This window comes from Eumetopias jubatus, unplaced genomic scaffold (genome assembly GCF_037043125.1).
Source record: "Eumetopias jubatus isolate StellerSeaLion01/CBP00866 unplaced genomic scaffold, mEumJub1_p1.0 scaffold_10, whole genome shotgun sequence".
NCBI classification, from domain to species: domain Eukaryota; kingdom Metazoa; phylum Chordata; class Mammalia; order Carnivora; family Otariidae; genus Eumetopias; species Eumetopias jubatus.
In genome coordinates this window covers 49,384,217-49,405,448 of record NW_028274816.1, presented here as the reverse complement: position 1 = coordinate 49,405,448, position 21,232 = coordinate 49,384,217, and the positions used below count along the sequence as shown (strand labels likewise).

The 21,232-nt window shown below is 39.4% G+C and overlaps 1 protein-coding gene across 1 annotated transcript; it reads right to left on the bottom strand.

Annotated features, from left to right (window-relative positions):
• Positions 1-2,595: 2,595 nt before the first annotated feature.
• LOC114198981 (uncharacterized) lies at positions 2,596-18,662 on the bottom strand. The gene is made up of 2 exons (XM_088028473.1): positions 18,519-18,662; positions 2,596-4,677 (listed from the first exon to the last, which is right to left on the bottom strand). The coding sequence occupies exon 2, from the start codon at positions 4,619-4,621 to the stop codon at positions 3,254-3,256; it is 1,368 nt and encodes a 455-aa protein (XP_087884599.1). The 5' UTR covers positions 4,622-4,677; positions 18,519-18,662; the 3' UTR covers positions 2,596-3,253.
• Between the last annotated feature and the right edge of the window lie 2,570 nt (positions 18,663-21,232).

Genomic DNA, 21,232 nt, shown 5'->3' with positions numbered 1-21,232 from the left:
GAAGCTAATATTACACTGTATGTAACTAACTGGAATTTATTTTTTTTAAGATTTTTATTTATTTATTTGACAGAGAGAGAGAGAGCGGGAACACAAGCAGGGGGAGTGGGAGAGGGAGAAGCAGGCTTCCTGCGGAGCAAGGAGCAAAACGCGGGGCTCCGTCCCAGGACCCTGGGATCATGACCTGAGCTGAAGGCAGACGCTTAACGACTGAACCACCCAGGCGCCCCATTAACTGGACTTTAAATAAAAACATAAAAAAAGATCAGGTGGTTTCTTTAGCTATGGGTAATTTATTTAGTTTTTATTGGACTAGTGGATGTTTATATTTCTCTTGACTGAGTTCCGGAGATTTGTTTTTGAAGAATATTATGCATTTTACTTTTTTGAAATTATTATAAAAAGAGTATATCTCTTACCCATAAAGTCTATACTTTGTAGTAACATCAATTTCTCAGTCCTAATGCTTATCTTTTTTTTTTTTTGCCAAAATTGCTACACTGTTAATCTTTTAAGAAACACCATTTGTGGGGTGCCTGGTTGATGCAGACAGTTAAGCATCCAACTCTTGGTTTCAGCTCAAGTTCTGATTTCAGGGTTGTGTTATCGAGCCCTTTGTTGGAGTCTGTCTGGGACTCTGCCCCACCCCTTCTTTCTTTTGGAATGTTTAATTTTTAAAAATTTTTTATTGTTATGTTAATCACCATACATTACATCATTAGTTTTTGATGTAGTATTCCATGATTCATTGTTTGTGCATAACACCCAGTGCTCCATGCAGAGCGTGCCCTCTTTAATACCCATCACCAGGCTAAACCATCGTCCCATCCCCTCCCCTCTAGAACCTTCAGTTTGTTTCTCAGAGTCCATCGTCTCTCATCCACCCTTTCTTTCAAGAGCTTTTTAAAATGCAATTAAACACACACAAACACTATACATACAATGTATATATCTATAGATACATATGAATATTAATATACATATTCAGTAGAAACATAATACTGCTTTCAATCTTATGTATTTCACTTCAAGTATGGCAAAATGGGGTGACTAAGATAACTGTCATTGGTGTGTAATGAGGAGTAAATGGGTTATGAATGCATGAATATAACTAGTGAATTGTTTAGTAAATGTTAGTATTTTCTTCATCTGTTTTATTTATGGAATGGTGTTTAACCATAAGAGACACTCCATACTGGAAAAGAAAAAACTTAAAACCAAAATAAAGATGTTAAGATGTAGTAAGCTCTTCCTACAGAATTCAATCTTTATGCTGATCATAACATTCATACCAGAGAGAAAGTGTATATAAAGTTCTATGGGATGGTTGAGATCACAACTGTCACAGCAAAATGAGAAGAGGTTTATTACAAAAAGTATAATATAGAACACATTATCTGACTGATAAGAGAACACACTGGGTAGCCAAAATATCTGAATATTGATTCGATTCTCATCTAAGTTACCCTTTTATTAAGGATGAAATCAACACAACTGTCAACAGTGGTAAATTTAGGGGAGAAACTAGGGAAAGGGAAATAGTCAAACGGGAGTTTAGTTTATCTGCAATGTTTAAAATTTTGTAAGTATAAGACATCCATAGATTATTTCAGAAATAAAAAATAAAAAAAGGAGACAAGTATACAAAATGCAAACAGGATGTTGAAAGGAGCCTTGTCTAGAAGGCAAAATTTAGAAGGCAAACATTTTATCAATAGATTAGTAAAATAATAGTAGAGCCACACAGATAAACACTAACTCTATTCAAATAAGGACAGTGTTATAATATTTAATAACTTGGAAAACTGTTCATGATATATTCTACCATAGAAAAGGTAATTTATGAAATGGAGTTTCTTTTAAACATTTCTGAAAGGATATGTTTTGATAATTTTGAGAGTGGGTATTCTAACAGTTGACAGAAATAAAGGTTTCTTTGTGCTTTTTGAAATAATCTGAAAAATTCACAATAAAATGCTAATATTAAAAGGAACTCTCTTCAAAAAGGCAGTACAGGGGCGCCTGGGTGGCTCAGTCAGTTGAGCATCTGCCATCAGCTCAGATCATGATCCCAGGGTCCTGGGATCGAGCCCCCAGTCGAGGCCCCTGCTCAGCGGGGAGCCGGCTTCTCCCTCCCTCTCTTCCCCTCCCCCTGCTCCTTCTCTCGCTCACTCTCTCAAATAAATAAATAAATAAATCTTAAAAATAAAGGGCGCCTGAGTGGCTCAGTCGTTAAGCATCTGCCTTCGGCTCAGGTCACGATCCCAGCATCCTGGGATCGAGCCCCGAGTCAGGCTCCCTGCTCCGCGGGAAGCCTGCTTCTCCCTCTCCCTCTGCCTGCAGCGCCCCCTACCTGCGCTCTCTCTCTCTCAAATAAATAAATATAATATTTAAAAAAAGGCAGTACAGTTTTATTTTCATTAATATAGAAAAAAAGTAAAAATAACAAAGAAGTTACAGGTATAATTACAGATATATAAATATGTATATACATATATAAACATATACTTATGAATATTTAAATTGTTGCCCTGAAACTTAACCTTATAAAAAAAACTTATATAAATTAGAATATATCACCAAAATGACAGGAAAAGCAACTGGAAAGAATAAGTAGTGATAGGTTCAAAATCCTGGCAAAAAAGAAGTCAATCCAGAACTGTAAGCACAATTAACAATTTTATTTTTTTAAAAAAGATTTTATTTATTTATTTGACAGAGAGAGACACAGCAAGAGAGCGAACACAAGCAGGGGGAGTGGGAGAGGAAGAAGCAAGCTTCCCGCCAAGCAGGATCCTGGGATCATGACCCAAGCTGAAGGCAGACCTTAACGCTTAAGGACTGAGCCACTCAGGTGCCTCAAGCACAATTAACAATTTTAAGGACCAGTAAATATAAGTAAGGCAAAAATACCTAGAGTTAAATTAGGAAGAGTAAAATGAAGTTCTAGGATTATTCCTTGATAAATCCTCTGATATTTAAGGTTGACATGCACTAAAGTTTTTGTTTTCTTCCTTCACATTTATAAATTCCTGATATTAAGGAGTGAACTTCTGATGATCTTCTGATATTTACTATATTCCTAGGCAATTTAGGCTGTAAAAACAAATAAAACGCTCTTCATATTAATTATAGGATCTAACCAGCATGAAGTCCTATCTCAAATTAGATGAAATTCATAATTAAATGCCTTTCCCATAGATTATTTTCAGAGCTTCTTACCAGCATGATCTTTCCGATATTAAGATTTGAACTACATAAAAAACCTTCCCACATTCTTTGCATTCGTAAAGTTTCTCACCATTATGAATTCTCTGATGTTGAGAAAGGTCTGAGGAACAATGAAAGGCCTTTTTACACTCCTTACATTCAAAGCATTTCTCACCAGTATGAATCCTCTGATGTTCTGTAAGTATAGAACTATTACAAAAGGTCTTTCCACATCCGTTACACACATATGGTTCTCACCTGTGTGAATTCTCTGATGTTCTGTAAGTTTGGAACTGCTATAAAAGGCCTTTCCACAATCTTTACATATATAGGGTTTTTCACCAGTATGAACTCTCTCTTGTCGGTTAAGAGCTGAGCAACTTCCAAATGCCTTAGCACAATTTTTACATTCATAGGGTTTCTCCCCAGTATGAATTCTATGATGTATAAAAAAAATATGATGCACTCTTAAAGGCCTTGCCACATTCCTTACATTCATAGGCTTTTTCACCAGTATGCATTCTCTGATGCCTCTTAAGATCTGAGGAATAATGAAAGGCATAATAATGAAATGCCTCTTAAGATCTGAGGAATAATGAACAGCATTCTTTACACATATAAGGTTTCTCACCAGTGTGAATTCTCTGATATTCTTTAAGTACTGAACTGCTATGAAAGGTTTTTCCACTCTCCTTACATATATACGGTTTCTCACCAGTGTGAATTCTCTGATGCAGAATAATGGCTGATTTACTACTATAGGCTTTTCCACATAATATACATTGATAAGGTTTCTCACTCGCATGAAGTCTCCAATGATAAGTAAGGTCTGAGGAATGATAAAAAAAAAAAAAATCCCACCTTCCTTAACGAGACAGAGTTTCTCACACATGTAAATTCCCTGATGTGATAGAAATACTGAGCCAGTACCAAAGGCTTTTCCACATTCTTTACCTTCATAGATTTTCTCCTCAGTATGAATACTCTGATGTGCACAGTATAAGGCCCTATCACATTCCTTATGTTCACAGTTTTCACCAGTAAACATGATCTGATGCTGAGTATGTTTTGAACCTCTACTAATAACCTTCCCATATTCCTTATGGTTCCTGAACTTCTTGCCAGTATCAATTCTCTGCTGTGTAGTTAATTGTAAGTCATGTACAAAAGCTTTCTCACAGTTCTTGCATTCATAGTCTTTCTCTTCAATATATGATTTTTGATATGGAGATGTGTTGTGACTGAAAATGTATATATTTTCATAGCTGAAAATAACTTGATTAAAATTTTTCTCATGAGATCCTTGTTTTTTGTCAGTCTTCCTTTTACATTCCCAGTCATTTCTGTAACAGGAACACTCAAGTCCATGTTTTTTAAGACTTCCCAATATAAACCACTGGGGTGATTCCATTTCATAAACTTCCTTCTTCAGAGATAATTCCTTGGTTTTACACCAAGATTCATGTTCTGAAAGAAAGCATAATAGAAAACATTCACTTTTTTCCCCCTGGAAGAAATGAAACTTTTATGGTATAAATAGGGGAATTAAATTGAAATTAATGTATATGAGATGTAAATGATTTATACAGTGATCAAATATACTGGTGGAATTTGATAAATGCACAAAGCACATGAATTGATGGGAAATCATACTGGATGATGAAGTGATTAGGAAATTTTAAATGGATAATTTCCAAATTTTGAACAAATTAAAACTACAAGGAGGTAACATTTTTCAACTGTCAGAATGGCAAAAATCTAAATGTTTGACAACATATTGTTTCAGGAAGCTAAGGAGAAACAGGTTCTCTCATTCATTACTAATTAGATGGCAATATGGTATACCCACTGTGGAAGAGGCTTCAGCATTCCCTAACCAAATTACTTATTTACTTACCCTTTTATAAACTAGCAATCTGAGTGACATGACTCAACTCTCAAGATATACTGACATAAATTTTAAAAGATTTACTCACAATGCCATTCAGTGAAGCACAATTTATAATAACAATTACTGAAATCAACCCAAATGTCCATTCTCAGGTAACTGGTTGAAAAACTATGGTGCATCTACTAAGTGGAATATATTTTCCAACTATAAAAAGGAATGAGGAAAACCCTTTTTTTAAAAGATTTTATTCATTTATTTGAGAGAGAAAGAGAGCGGGAGTTAGGGAGTTAGAGTGCACAAGCAGGGGGAGCAGCAGAGGGAGTGGGAGAAGCAGACTCCCCACTGAGCAGAAAGCCTGATATGGGGCTCTATCCCAGGACCCTGAGATCATGACCCAAGCGGAAGGCAGCTGTTAAATGAACTGAGCCACCCAGGCACCCCTGAATGATGAAAATCTTTATACCTCCCTGAAGTTATCTCCCGGACATACTGTTAAGTGAGAAAAGGAAGGTGGACTAAATTGTATATAGCACGCTGCCAGGAAAATAAGAAAGGGAGGTTAAGAAGATATATACAATTGCTTTTATTTAGAAAAAAATGGAAGGGTAAACTCATTGGAGAGAGAGATGGAGAACAATGTACAAGAGACTGGGATAAAAGCTAGACTTCCCTGAATATACACTATTTTATGGATTTGCCATTGGAATCTTGGAAATATTCCATATAATTATAAAACAAAATCAAAAGAAACCTCAAACTACCAAAAACAATGATTTTAGTTTTATAATCAGTTTGGTACAATCAGAATAGAACTATTGGTGATCATTTCAAAATTCAGAAATCTACTTGTATAGCACCAGTGGATCATAACCCATAGTTCCAACAAAGAAGCAAGGATGTAAGAACTTGCATGACTAGATACCAAGCTGTGTACCACAGTCAATTTTATTTCAAACCCCATAGTGAAGAAAAAACAGTAACTGTAATTGAGCACAGAAGGGGCCTAGAAGGTACTTGCAAATGTTCTATTTCTTAACCTAACAGAGTAACAAGATGGGTCTTCACTGTATTATTACTCAGACTGTGCAATTTGGTTTCAAAATTTTTATACGCATGAAGATGTTATGGGTTGAATTGTGTCCATATGTTGATGTCCTTACCACCACCACTACCATGCCCCTACTTCAGGAGGTGACCCTATGTGGAAATTAGTTAAATTCAGATGAGATCATACTGGAGTAGGATGAGCCCCTAATCTAATATGACTAGTGTTCTTGTAAAGAGAATCTGGAAACACACTCATGCAGAGAACATGTGAAGATGAAGGCAAAGATCAGCATGATGCAGGAAAAGACGAAGAATGCCAAAGATTGCCAGCAAGTCAATGGAAGCCAGGAGAGAAGCGTAGAAAAGATTCTCTTTCACAACTCTGGCAAATGAATACAACATATTTCCCAAAAATATCTGAAAAGGGTTTTTAAAAGGAAAAAGACTTTGAACATCTTTTTGTACCAAAAAGTAAGTGAGCACTTAAAAAATTATGTCAGCATGTTGGAAAGACCAAGAGCTACCCGGAAGGGGCTCTGACTTGCCAAACCTGGGATGGTTTAGGCACTAAAATAATTAATTAATTGTAAACCTTTGCAAAGAATACAAATCCATGAGGCCATATCAATTAGAAATAGAAAGCAAAATAAATTAGATAGGCAGACAGATAGACAAATAGTGAAGACACTTCCAAAAAGAAGAATACAGACTGAGAAATACAGAGGGAGTGATAGAACTGAAAAATGACAATTGTGCAACCCTCACAGGTAATACTGGTGTGAGGAAGAATCATCAATGATGTTAAATCGAGTGGTGGGGGGCATTTGATGAGGAATACAATATTACCATGGTGCCTCCCCACAGATGACCGATTAGTTGCAGAAAAAATAAAAACTATACAATAGAGAAAGCGGACAATATTTGGGACAGGTAATCAAAATTAACATCATCAATGAGGGGCAGAAGCAAATCATATACTTTTAGATATGATGTCCTGAGGATGACAAGATATCACATATTTGGGATCCTGGCAGGAGAAGAATAACTTGAACTTAAACATGAGATAATACAGAAAAGCTAAACGAAGAGCATTCTATTAAAAAAAAGAAAGTGGAATTAATTCTTCAAAAAATGATCATGTAATTCTAAACAATGAAAGTCTAATAAACTTTTGCAACTTAAGAGAAAAGTAAAGAGACAGTAAAATGCAAAGCCAAAACAGACTGAATCCTGTACGAAATGGAGAGAGAAAATGCCCTAAAGACATTATTGGGACAGTTGACAGAACTGGAATATGAATGGTCGATTAAATAAAAATATTTTACCAATGTTACATTTCTTTAATGTTACTAGTGATGGTTTAATAATGTAAGAGAGGGGCGGAGCAAGATGGCGGAGGAGTAGGAGACCTAGATTTCGTCTGGTCTCAGGAATTCAGCTGAATAGGGATCAAACCATTCTGAACACCTACGAACTCAACAGGAGATCAAAGAGGAGAGTAGCAACAACTATCGGAACAGAGAAGCGACCACTTACTGGAAGGTAGGACGTGCGGAGAAGTGAATCCGAGGCGATATTCGGGAGGATAGACGGCGGGGGAGGGGCCTCCGCCGGCCGCTTCCGGCAAGTGCTAGAGCCGCGGAGCACAAAATCGGAACTGTTCGAAGTCGGCTCCGCTGAGGGACGTCGCTCCAGTGGCTAAGCAGGGGGTGGAATCCTACCGGGACAGTGTGGTCTCAGGACCCTTGGGGTCACAGAAAGACCGGGGGAGCCTGAGTGCGCCAGAGCTCCCAGGTATCGGAGCGGGGAAGCCGGCTGCAGAGACGGAGCTGAGGCGCGGGCTCTCAGCTCGGGGTTGCCATAAACTGTGATCCGCGGCCCAGTCGGGCCACTGCTCCTGCAGCAGGGACCCAACAAGCGGCAGATCCGGGGAGACTCCCCTTCCTTCCCGGGGAGGAGCGGCGCGGGAACGCACTGCAGGGATCTGCTGGGTTTGGAGACTCCACACGGGGTCGGGAGCCAGAGATAGCAACGCTCGGTCACAGGCCGGGTGAGCACGGAGTGCGGCCGGAGACCGGGGACACGGGAGTGACTGCTTTCCTCTGTGGGCGCACTGAGGAGCGGGGCCCCGAGTTCTCAGCTCCTCCGGGTGGAGATTGGGAGGCCACCATTTTTGCCCTGGTCCTCCAAGACTGTACGGAGAGCTTGCAGGGAACAAAAGCTCCTGAGATCAAACCCGAGCAGCTTGCTTAGCCCGGACACACAAGGGCGGGGCAATTCAGCCTCCGGCAAAGACATTTGGAAACCACAGCAACAGGCCCCTCCCCCAGAAGATCAGCACGAACAGCCAGCAAGCCAAGACCAAGTTTACCGATCAAGGAGAACGGGAATACTCCAGCGCTAGGGGAATACTGCACATAGAATTCATGGCTTTTTTTTTTACCATGATTCATTGGGGTTCATCAAAGTTAATTTTTGTTAACTGTTTTTTTTTTCTTTTTCCCTTTTTCAACCAACATCTTATCAATCCCTTTTTAAAAAAAAAAAAACATTTTTTATTTTTCATTTTTAGAGTCATATTTTATCCCTTCATAGTAGTTACCCTTATTTTTGGCATATATATAGATAAGTTTTTCTCTCTTGAAAATTTTGAGATACAGTTTCTTCTAACAGATAAAAATATACCCTAAATCACTAGTGTATGGCTCTGTTCTAGTCTCCTGCCTGATCACATTCTCTCCCTTTTTTTTTTTTTAAATCTTCTTTCTTTTTTCAAACAACTTCTTCTCTTATCAAGTCCTTTTATAAAATCTTTTATAATTTTCATCTTTACAGTCATCTTCTATCCCTTCATTGTATCAACTTTTATTTTGTACATATATGTCTTTCTTCCTTTAAAATTTTAGGAGGCACTTTTTTCTAACAGACCAAAATATGCCCAAAATCTAGTGTGTGGCACTGATCTATGCACTAGCCTGATCATATTTGATCACATTCTGCTTTTTTGGTATTGTTCTGTTTTTGTTTTTATCTTTTTTCTTTTTTTTTTTTTCTCTTTCTTTTTTCTTTCTTTCCCTTTCTTTTCCCCTGGTTTCAGGTCTTTTCTGATTTGTATACAGTATATTTGCTGGGGACGTTGTAAACCTGTTAGCATTTTGTTCTCTCATTCATCTTTTCTCCTCTGGACAAAATGACAAGACGAAAAACATCACCTCAGCAAAAAGAACAAGAGGTAGTACCATCAGCCAGGGACCTACTCAATACGGACATTAGTACGATGTCGGACCTAGAGTTCAGAATCATGACTTTAAAGATACTAGCTGGGCTTGAAAAAAGCATGGAAGTTATTAGAGAAACCCTTTCTGGAGAAATAAAAGAACTAAAATCTAACCAAGTCGAAATCAAAAAGGCTATTGATGAGGTGCAATCAAAAATGGGGGCACTAACTGCTAGGATAAATGAGGCAGAAGAGAGAATCAGTGATATAGAAGACCAAATGATGGAAAGTAAAGAGGCTGAGAAAAAGAGGGAGAAACAACTACAGGATCACGAGGGCAGAATTCGAGAGATAAGTGATACGATAAGACGAAACAACATTAGAATAATTGGGATCCCAGAAGAAGAAGAAAGAGAGAGAGGGGCAGAAGGTATATTGGAGCAAATAATAGCAGAGAACTTCCCTAATGTGAGGAAGGAAACAGGCATCAAAATCCAGGAGGCACAGAGAACCCCTCTCAAAATCAATAAAAATAGGTCAACACCCCGACATCTAATAGTAAAACTTACGAGTCTCAGAGACAAAGAGAAAATCCTGAAAGCAGCTCGGGAGAAGAGATATGTAACCTAAAATGGTAAAAATATTAGATTGGCAACAGACCTATCCACAGAGACCTGGCAGGCCAGAAAGGACTGGCAAGGTATCTTCAGAGCACTAAACGAGAAAAATATGCAGCCAAGAATACTATATCCAGCTAGGGTGTCATTGAAAATAGAAGGAGAGATAAAAAGCTTCCAGAACAAACAAAAACTAAAGGAATTTGCAAACACGAAACCAGCCCTCCAAGAAATATTGAAAGGGGTTCTCTAAGCAAAGAGAGAGCCTAAAAGCAGCACAGATCAGAAAGGAACACAGACAACATACAGTAACAGTCACCTTACAGGCAATACAATGGCACTAAATTCATACCTTTCAATAGTTACCCTGAATGTAAATGGGCTCAATGCCCCAATCAAAAGACACAGGCTATCAGATTGGATTAAAAAACAAGACCCATCCATATGCTGTCTGCAAGAGACTCATTTTAGACCCAAAGACACCCCCAGATTGAAAGTGAGGGGGTGGAAAACCATTTACCATGCTAATGGACACCAAAAGAAAGCTGGGGTGGCAATCCTTATATCAGACAAACTAGATTTTAAAACAAAGACTGTAATAAGAGATGAGGAAGGACACTATATCCTACTTAAAGGGTCTATCCAACAAGAAGATCTAACAATTGTAAATATCTATGCCCCAAACATGGGAGCAGCCAATTATATAAGGCAATTAATAACAAAAGCAAAGAAACACATTGACAACAATACAATAATAGTGGGGGACTTTAACACCCCCCTGACTGAAATGGACAGATCCTCTAAGCAAAAGATCAACAAGGAAATAAAGACTTTAAATGACACACTGGACCAAATGGACTTCACAGACATATTCAGAACATTCCATCCCAAAGCAACGGAATACACATTCTTCTCGAGTGCCCATGGAACATTCTCCAGAATTGATCACATCCTAGGTCACAAATCAGGTCTCAACCGGTACCAAAAGATTGGGATCATTCCCTGCATATTTTCAGAGCACAATGCTTTGAAACTAGAACTCAATCACAAGAGGAAAGTCGGAAAGAACTCAAATACATGGAGGCTAAAGAGCATCCTACTAAAGAATGAATGGGTCAACCAGGAAATTAAAGAAGAATTTAAAAAATTCATGGAAACCAATGAAAATGAAAACACAACTGTCCAAAATCTTTGGGATACAGCAAAGGCAGTCCTGAGAGGAAAGTATATAGCAATACAAGCCTTTCTCAAGAAACAAGAAAGGTCTCAAATACACAACCTAACCCTACACCTAAAGGAGCTGGAGAAAGAACAGCAAATAAAGCCTAAACCCAGCAGGAGAAGAGAAATCATAAAGATCAGAGCAGAAATCAATGAACTAGAAACCAAAAGAACAGTAGAACAGATCAACGAAACTAGGAGCTGGTTCTTTGAAAGAATTAACAAGATTGATAAACCCCTGGCCAGACTGATCAAAAAGAAAAGAGAAATGACCCAAATCAACAAAATCATGAATGAAAGAGGAGAGATCACAACCAACACCAAAGAAATACAAACAATTATAAGAACATATTATGAGCAACTCTATGCCAGCAAATTAGATAATCTGGAAGAAATGGGTGCATTCCTAGAGATGTATCAAGTACCAAAACTGAACCAGGAAGAAATAGAAAACCTGAACAGACCTATAACCACTAAGGAAATTGAAACAGTCATCAAAAATCTCCCAAGAAACAGAAGCCCAGGGCCAGATGGCTTCCCAGGGGAATTCTATCAGACATTTAAAGAAGAATTAATACCTATTCTCCTGAAACTGTTCCAAAAAATAGAAATGGAAGGAAAACTTCCAAATTCATTTTATGAGGCCACCATTACCTTGATCCCAAAACCAGACAAAGATCCCATCAAAAAGGAGAATTACAGACCAATATCCTTGATGAACATGGATGCAAAAATTCTCACCAAAATACTAGCCAATAGGATCCAACAGTACATTAAAAGGATTATTCATCACGACCAAATGGGATTTATCCCTGGGCTGCAAGGCTGGTTCAACATCCTCAAATCAATCAACGTGATACAATACATTAACAAAAGAAAGAACAAGAATCATATGATCCTCTCAATAGATGCAGAAAAAGCATTTGACAAAGTACAGCATCCTTTCTTGATGAAAACTCTTCAGAGTATAGGGATAGAGGGTACATACCTCAATATCATAAAAGCCATCTACGAAAAACCTACAGCGAATATCATTCTCAATGGGGAAAAGCTGAGAGCTTTTCCCCTAAGGTCAGGAACGCGGCAGGGATGTCCACTCTCACCGCTGCTATTCAACATAGTATTAGAAGTCCTAGCCACAGCGATCAGACAACAAAAAGAAATCAAAGGCATCCAAATCGGCAAAGAGGAAGTCAAACTCTCACTCTTTGCAGATGATATGATACTTTATGTGGAAAACCCAAAAGACCACCCCAAAACTGCTAGAACTCATACAGGAATTCAATCAAGTAGCAGGCTATAAAATCAATGCACAGAAATCAGTGGCATTCCTATACACCAACAACAAGACAGAAGAGAGACAAATCAAGGAGTCGATCCCATTCACAATTGCACCCAAAACCATAAGATACCTAGGAATAAATTTAACCAAAGAGGCAAAGGATCTGTACTCAGAAAACTATAAAATACTCAGGAAAGAAATTGAAGAAGACACAAAGAAATGGAAAAACGTTCCATGCTCATGGATTGGAAGAACCAACATTGTGAAGATGTCAATGCTACCTAGAGCAATCTACACATTCAATGCAATCCCCATCAAAACACCATCCACCTTTTCCAAAGAAATGGAACAAATAATCCTAAAATTTGTATGGAACCAGAAGAGACCCCGAATAGCCAGGGGAATATTGAAAAAGAAAAGCAAAGCTGGCGGCATCACAATTCCAGACTTCCAGCTCTATTACAAAGCTGTCATCATCAAGACAGTATGGTACTGGCACAAAAACAGACACAGAGATCAATGGAACAGAATCGAGAGCCCAGAAATGGACCCTCAACTCTATGGTCAACTTATCTTTGACAAAGCAGGAAAGAATGTCCAGTGGAAAAAAGACAGTCTCTTCAACAAATGGTGTTGGGAAAATTGGACAGCCACATGCAGAAGAATGAAACTGGACCATTTCCTTACACCACACACAAAAATAGACTCTAAATGGTTGAAAGACCTAAACGTGAGACAGGAGTCCATCCAAATCCTAAAGGAGAACACAGGTAGCAACCTCTTCGACCTCAGCCGCAGCAACTTCTTCCTAGAAACATCACCAAAGACACGGGAAGCCAGGGCAAAAATGAACTATTGGGATTTCATCAAGATAAAAAGCTTTTGCACAGCAAAAGAAACAGTCCACAAAACCAAAAGACAACTGACAGAATGGGAGAAGATATTTGCAAATGACCTATCAGATAAAGGGCTAGTATCCAAAATCTATAAAGAACTTATCAAACTCAACACCCAAAGAACAAATAATCCAATCAAGAAATGGGCAGAAGACATGAACAGACATTTTTCCAAAGAAGACATCCAAATGGCCAACAGGCACATGAAAAAGTGCTCAACATCGCTCTGCATCAGGGAAATCCAAATCAAAACCTCAATGAGATACCACCTCACACCCGTCAGATTGGCTAAAATTAACAAGTCAGGGAACGACAGATGTTGGCGGGGATGTGGAGAAAGGGGAACCCTCCTACACTGTTGGTGGCAATGCAAGCTGGTGCAACCCCTCTGGAAAACAGTATGGAGGTTCCTCAAACAGTTGAAATTAGAGCTACCATTCGATCCAGCAATTGCACTACTGGGTATTTACCCCAAAGATACAAATGTAGGGACCCGAAGGGGTACGTGCACCCCAATGTTTATAGCAGCAATGTCCACAAGAGCCAAACTGTGGAAAGAGCCAAGATGTCCATCGACAGATGAATGGATAAAGAAGATGTGGTATATATACACCATGGAATATTATGCAGCCATCAAAAGGAATGAGATCTTGCCATTTGCAACGACGTGGATGGAACTGGAGGGTGTTATGCTTAGTGAAATAAGTCAATCAGAGAAAGACATGTATCATATGACCTCACTGATATGAGGAATTCTTAATCTCAGGAACAAACTGAGGGTTGCTGGAGTGGTCGGGGGTGGGAGGGATGGGGTGGCTGGGTGATAGACATTGGGGAGGGTATGTGCTACGGTGAGTGCTGTGAATTGTGTAAGACTGTTGAATCACAGATCTGTACTTCTGAAACAACGCAACATATTTTAAGAAAAAAGAAAAAGAAGAGGATAGCAGGAGAGGAAGAATGAAGGGGAGTAAGTCAGAGGGGGAGACGAACCATGAGAGATGATGGACTCTGAAAAACAAACTGAGGGTTCTAGAGGGGAGGAGGGTAGGGGGATGGGTTAGCCTGGTGATGGGTATTAAAGAGGGCACATTCTGCATGGAGCACTGGGTGTTATGAACAAACAATGAATCATGGAACACTACACCAAAACAAATGATGTAATATATGGTGATTAACATAACAATAACAAATTTTAAAAAAATAAATAAATAAAAATAAATAATATAAGAGAATATTCTTGTTTTTTGGAAGTACACAAAGAAGTATTAAGGACTAAAAGGCCATGATGTTTGCAACCTACTATTAAATGGTTCAGGAAAAAAATGATATGTATGAGTGTATGTGGGTGTGGAGCAAGAAAGAGACGGGGATGGGGGAGGGGGAGAGAAAGAATGATAAAGTAAATGTGTTAAAATATTAAAACTGGAAAACTGCTGAGTCTAGATAAAGGAGTTCTCTGATTTTTGCAACTTTTCTCTGAAATTATTCTCTAAAAGTATGTATATACATATATATGTGTATGTATATGTATGTACAAATGAAGAAACACTTCTATACTTATTTAATGAAGGTAATAAAGCCTTTAAACAAAACGAACCAAAAACTGCATGATAGAAAATTATAGGCCAATCGAAGTTATCAAATAGATACATAAAATCTGAATAAAATGTTAACAAACTCTATCCTAAAATGTCATATAAAATAAACCAATATGACCGTGTTAATTTTATTCTGGGAACACAAGGTTGCCATTATAAAATTTACTATATCAACCAATTAAAGAGAAAAAAAGATTATTTCTAAAGATAGGGAAAATAATTTGACAAAACTGAACATCTAATCATAAAAATCAATTCTCAACAAGCTATGAATAGCTTCAAAGACGAAAGGTCATTATTTAGGGAAGATGGAGCTTCAGCCTCAGCCCTGGTAGAGGTGCACATTTTCAACTCTACAGAGCTCAAGCTTTCTCTTTGGGAACAGGGAAATGGAATATACAGGATATTTGAAAGGAGCTAAGAAATTCACAAGGGGAGGAGCAAATATTCCAGAGGGAAGACTGAATTTTTAGAGACAGGTATGCTTAGCAACTGAGATCAGGTTGTTATAGTTTTCCAAAATCACATTTCTGTACAAATCCCTCTGATCAGAATCCAGGCATCCCCACTCCTCCTGAGAAAAGTCTATAGACACATCCTTGATCACCCCAGTCCCTGAAAAAATAAATCTGTGTATTAAGGTTATAATAAAAACAAAAGCTCTTAAATGGGAGGAGAAAAGAAAAAGGTGAAAATACAGGTGATAAAGAGAATGTTTATAGGAAAGTACAGATAGAACAAACAGGCTGGGTCTGGAGGTCTGGATGTCAGTATGATTTCATTTATGTTCTCAAACATTCCAATTCCTGAAGATAGATCAAACCACCCAATCACAGTAGGATATTTCCAGTATCCAAGCAGGTTTGGGATGTACAAAGGCCAGCTAAGTAGAGTGTCTCTATTATGTGAAATAGTATAAGCCATCATCTAGTCTAATAACATCTGGTATGTAATTGTCAGTAATAGGTAATTCCCTCCGCCTACTGTTGACCCACCTCTACACAATACCTTAGAATAAAATTTGAGCATAAAAGAAAGTAAGAGAAGATCCTTTAAAAAATTAACACAGAAAAAAAGAGGTTATATATAAAGTATCAGAAATGTAATGTACTTCTAAATATCACTGTTAGAATGAAGAAAATGGTATAAAGACATGTTTAGAGGAGAGTTTCCCAGCCTTAGCAATGTTGACATTTGGGGCTGAATAATTCTTTTGTCATGGGGGGTGCTGTCCAGTACATTGTTTGTTGGATGTTTAGCAACAATTCTGACCTCCACTAGATGCTGGTAGCACTCTCGTTCCAACTTTGACAACCAAAAATATCTGCAGATGTTGCCAAATATCCCTGAGTGGGTGAGGGTAGGAGTAAAATTGTTCCTGGTTGAGAACCAGTTTAGAGTCCAGACAAGCAAAGGTTCAAAAGATACCCCTCCTGCTTCTATGCATCTTTGCTTGGAAGTAACTGGTTGTGCTCCATAAAATCTATAGAGTAAACCATCAGAGGTATATTAGGCATCTGCATAATGGTAAATAAGAGTCACAGGAGAAAGAGAACAAAAGAGTCAGTGTTACTGTGAAAGAAAAGTACCAGGATGACAGCTGTGTAGCAAATCTGCAGCACAACCAATGGAGACAGGAGCAGTAAAACAAAGGAAACCAGACAAAAGTACTGAAGAACTAAATAACTGATGATTGTTGACAATATGGAAAATATTATTGATAGTAATGTGACAGTGATGTTTACACATTTTGATGGGTTAGCAATACTAATGTGGAAAACTGAGCAAATAACTTTAAAAGATAACTAGCGCCAGGGACGCCTGGGTGGCTCAGTCGTTAAGCGAGCCTTCGGCTCAGGGCATGATCCCAGGGTCCTGGGATCGAGCCCCACATCTGGCTCCCTGCTCAGTGGGAAGCCTGCTTCTCCCCCTCCCACTCCCTGTGTTCCCTCTCTCGCTGCCTGTGTTCCCCTGCCTGTGTTCCCTCCCTCGCTGTGTCTCTCTCTGTCAGATAAATAAATAAAATCTTAAAAAAAAAAAGAAAAAAGTAACTAGCTCCAGGAAAAAAAAATTACTCTGGAAATAATATGTCTGCTTAGTATACTACTTTGCTCAGCTCTAATACTTACATAGTAATAACTACATACATATACTCTAGAGTTAAGTAAAAATCATGTTATGACCCTAGTGGGGAAAAGCTAATTTACCACCCCAACACACAAGGAAGCCAAGGAATAATGACTACACTTGATTCCTCCACAAATAGTAAAATGAGAATAATTGGAAATACCAGTATAAATATTGAAGGCAGTTAGTTGACTTAATCTTTCTTCTCATTTTGGTATTTGGCACTAATAAGATCTTTCAGGTCTGTCGGTCTGGGCTCTAACAATAAGGTTCCCAAACTACTTAGACTCTGGTATAATTCAACCTGTAACCAGGCATCACTAAACTGTAATAAATGTTCCTGGTCTCTGAGTTGCCAAAAATCTGATGAAAATTGGTGAAGATTCACAAAGAAGCTGAGGTCAAATGAAGACTGAACAACACCAACTCCCATTTCGTCTTACAGTCTGTGATGATCATGATTTTCCAGATAGGAGCTCCCACTGAAGTGCTCAACTTGACCTCATCACATCATAGTCCAGGTAAAACGCGTTCATTTGGCAAATAATATCCTCATTTTCCTCCCTGTGCACTTCTGCTCAATCAACATTCCTGACCCCACGTGGAAAAAGATGATTTATAGAAAAAAAATCGTGAACACTTGTTGCCATTCGGAAGGGGCCCCTGGGCAACACAGCTGAGTATACGGGATGGAAGGAAATGGTCAGGAAGTCCTGAAAAAGATGTTCCTACCCGATACAGGGCAGGATAAGGAAGGCAAACGCTCATTGTGTTTCAGGAAGCAGAAAGGAAGCATTACCTCGGGTCATGGCTTTCAGTCTTGCCCGAAGCGCAGTCGTCCTCAGGGCTCCCCTTCTGGAAAAGGGCAGAGTCCTGACACTGCAGAGCTAGCAAACCAACGCTGGCCTCGGTTCCCAGAACAACCCGGTTCAAAGGGCAGTCCTTACCCTGCTTCCCCATTGTCAACTCTCTCCACTTCACACAGATACACTGACAGCGATGGGAGAGAGAATGGACTAATTTCGCCCGAGACCAAGGCTCCGGCTGCAGCAGAATGGCCTCTGGGAAGCTGGCAGTGTCTGGAGAAGCGGGCGCGAATGCCCCCTACCCCGCACCACGTTGCTTCTGGGCATTCCTCTGTCCCTCCAGGAGCAGGACTCCGGAGACTAGACTTACAGCAGAAAAGCCCGCCTCAGACAAGACCCCGAGCCAGAGACGTGCCCCAATTCAGGTCTCATATCAAAGACCCGAGGGCGCCTCTGTCCTCAAGAAGGCGGTGGCTCCCGGAAGCACAGCTGCTCAATCCCGGTCGCCCCCACACGTAAATCAACCTCCAGACGTTAAAGGTGCAGCTCGCTGATAACTGAACCCAACTTGCTAACTCCGCGGCGAAAAATGCACAAGCTTACCGGATATAAGGCCTCCGATCGCAAGGTTATGCTTACGCCCATTCGGACCAGTGAGCCTTTCAGCCCCAAGAAGTCCGGCGCTCCCGTGCGAAGGAGGGATTGGAGCTCAACAGGCGCCACAAGCAATGGTATCAACAAGGCCAAAGACAAAACTGATTCCACTTTACCAAATTGCATCTGCGCCTGCGCGACGTGGAGGCGTTCGCGAGGTCTGAACTACAATCTCCAGAATCCTTTGAGCGCACTCTACCCTGACAGCACCACCCCCGCTCTTACTGCCTGTGCCTAGGGCCAACTGCCCTCCTTGGTGAACCAGCGCTGTGGGATGGGTCGGTGTTCTCCAGAGTACTGTTGCTAATCAGAAGTTAATGTTATTTAGTGACCACTGCCTGAGTGGCAGAAGGCTGCCAATGCCCTTGGCTCACTCGATCCCATCTGGGGAATCATTACTCTGTTCTATAGACTTTGAAAACCAGAGTCAAAAAAGTTTAGTGACAACCGGAGAGTAGAAACGGATTACGACCCAAGATTGATTTTTTTTAAAGATTTAAAATTTTTGTCCGTGGTTGATTAATTTTTGCATAGGCTAAATAAAAAATAAATTATATAAGGCTTGTTGAACTTCAGGCTAAATGTTTTTTAAATTTTATTTTTATTTATTTGACCCAGAGACAGGGATGGTGAGAGAGAGAGCATAAGCAGGGGGAGCGGTAGGCAGGCAGAGGGAGAGGGAGAAGCAGGCTCTCTGCTGAGCAAGGAGCCCGATGCGGGGCTTGATCCCAGGATGCTGGGATCATGGCCCGAGCCGAAAGCAGCCGCTTAACCGACTGAGGCACCCAGGGGCCCCTAGGCTAAATATTTTGACAAGAATACTCCATAGGTGATATTGTGTCCTTCTTAGTGTATCGTATCAGAGGCCACTTGATGTCACTTTTTCCCATTCCTAATGTTAATTTATTTCCTTAAGGCTGTAGTCAACAGTCCTATTTAAAGCTATATCTTCTCTTTTTGTTTTTGAGTGAACTATGGAGTGACGCTTTCAGACTGTTTGAATAAATATAGATACAGATTTGTCCTATCTTTGCCATGTGGCTACTAAAAACATTTGTTGAAAAACCTATACGTAACATATACATATAATACATCCAACTCCTCAAGATTCAAAGGGTATTAAATGATCCAAAATGCCTTCATTATCATATACTATCTTTCCTATGTGTTTGGATCTATAGCTGGACTTTTATTTTTTTATTTTTAAAGATTTTATTTATTTGAAAGAGAGAGAGAATGAGAGATGGAGGGCACGAGAGGGAAGAGGGTCAGAGGGAGAAGCAGACTCCCTGCTGAGCAGAGAGCCCGACGTGGGACTCGATCCCGGGACTCCAGGATCATGACCTGAGCCGAAGGCAGTCGCTTAACCAACTGAGCCACCCAGGCGCCCCTATAGCTGGACTTTTAAGTAGTTCTAGTGTTCTATTATATTTTTGCTAGAGCTATACTCCTAATTATTATAGTTATAGTATGTCTTAATATCTGATGGTTCTAATTATCCAATTCTTCTCCTCTTTCAGAATTGTACTGGTTATTCTGATTTATTTTTCCATATAGACTTTAGAATTAGCTCATATGTCTAAAAAAAATCCTGGGTATTTTTAATTGAGATAGCATCACATTTATAACCTAAGGAATTATGATTTTTTTAATGATGTCAGTACTGCAATCCCAGATGTTATACCCTTTTATTTTTTCATTTCCTGATTGCTTTGGAAAATTTTTATTTATTTTTCCATAATGTTTATGGACATTTCTATTTAATTTTATTTCTTGATAGCTTTTTTTTTGTGATTACCATAAAAGCACTTTTTTTTTCTATTGGATCTTCTATTTTTTAAGAATATTTGTACATGGGGCGCCTGGGTGGCTCAGTCGTTAAGCGTCTGCCTTCTGCTCAGGTCGTGATCGCGGGGTCCTGGGATCTAGCCCCACGTCGGCTCCCTGCTCGGCGGGGGGCCTGCTTCTCCCTCTCCCACTCCCCCTGCTTGTGTTCCTGCTCTCGCTGTGTCTCTCTCTGTCAAATAAATAAATAAAATCTAAAAAAAAAAAAAAAGAATATTTGTACATGAGGGCACCGGGGTGGCTCAGTCAGTTAAGCGTCTGCCTTTGGCTCAGGTCATGATCCCAGAGTTCACATCTGCTAGGTGGGGAGTCTGCTTCTTCCTCTGCCCTCCACCCCCTCCCTCATGCTCTCTCTCTCTGTCTCTCTCTCGCAAAAATAAAATATTTTTAAAAATTAAAAAAAAGAATATTTGTACATGAGTTTGTTGACTTCTCTATGTTAATTTTCTGCCAAGGCAACTTCAGATTGGTCTCTCATCATAGTTTAATGTGCAAAAGGGTGATAAAATACAACTTTTTTTCTCCTGGATTTAGATGAAGCCACAAAGTAACTGGTGCCAACTCTGTCTGTGGATATCACTGCAGGGTATACAAAAGAGCCAATGAACGCCAAGTTTTCTCCTATAATTCAATAACTGAAAGGTTATTTATGTCATAGGACTGTGTGGTATAATTTCTTGCAACAACAGAAATGTTCTATAATATGCTGCCCAATACAATGGCCACTGGCTGTATGCAGCTGTTGAGCACTTGAAATGTGCCTATGAGACAGAGAAAATGAATTTTAAATTTTATTACTTTAAATCTAAATTTAAATA

Coding starts and splice junctions, on each gene's coding strand:
- LOC114198981 (XM_088028473.1), bottom strand. CDS start 4,621: ATGGAATCACCCCAGTGGTTTATATTGGGAAGTCTTAAAAAACATGGA.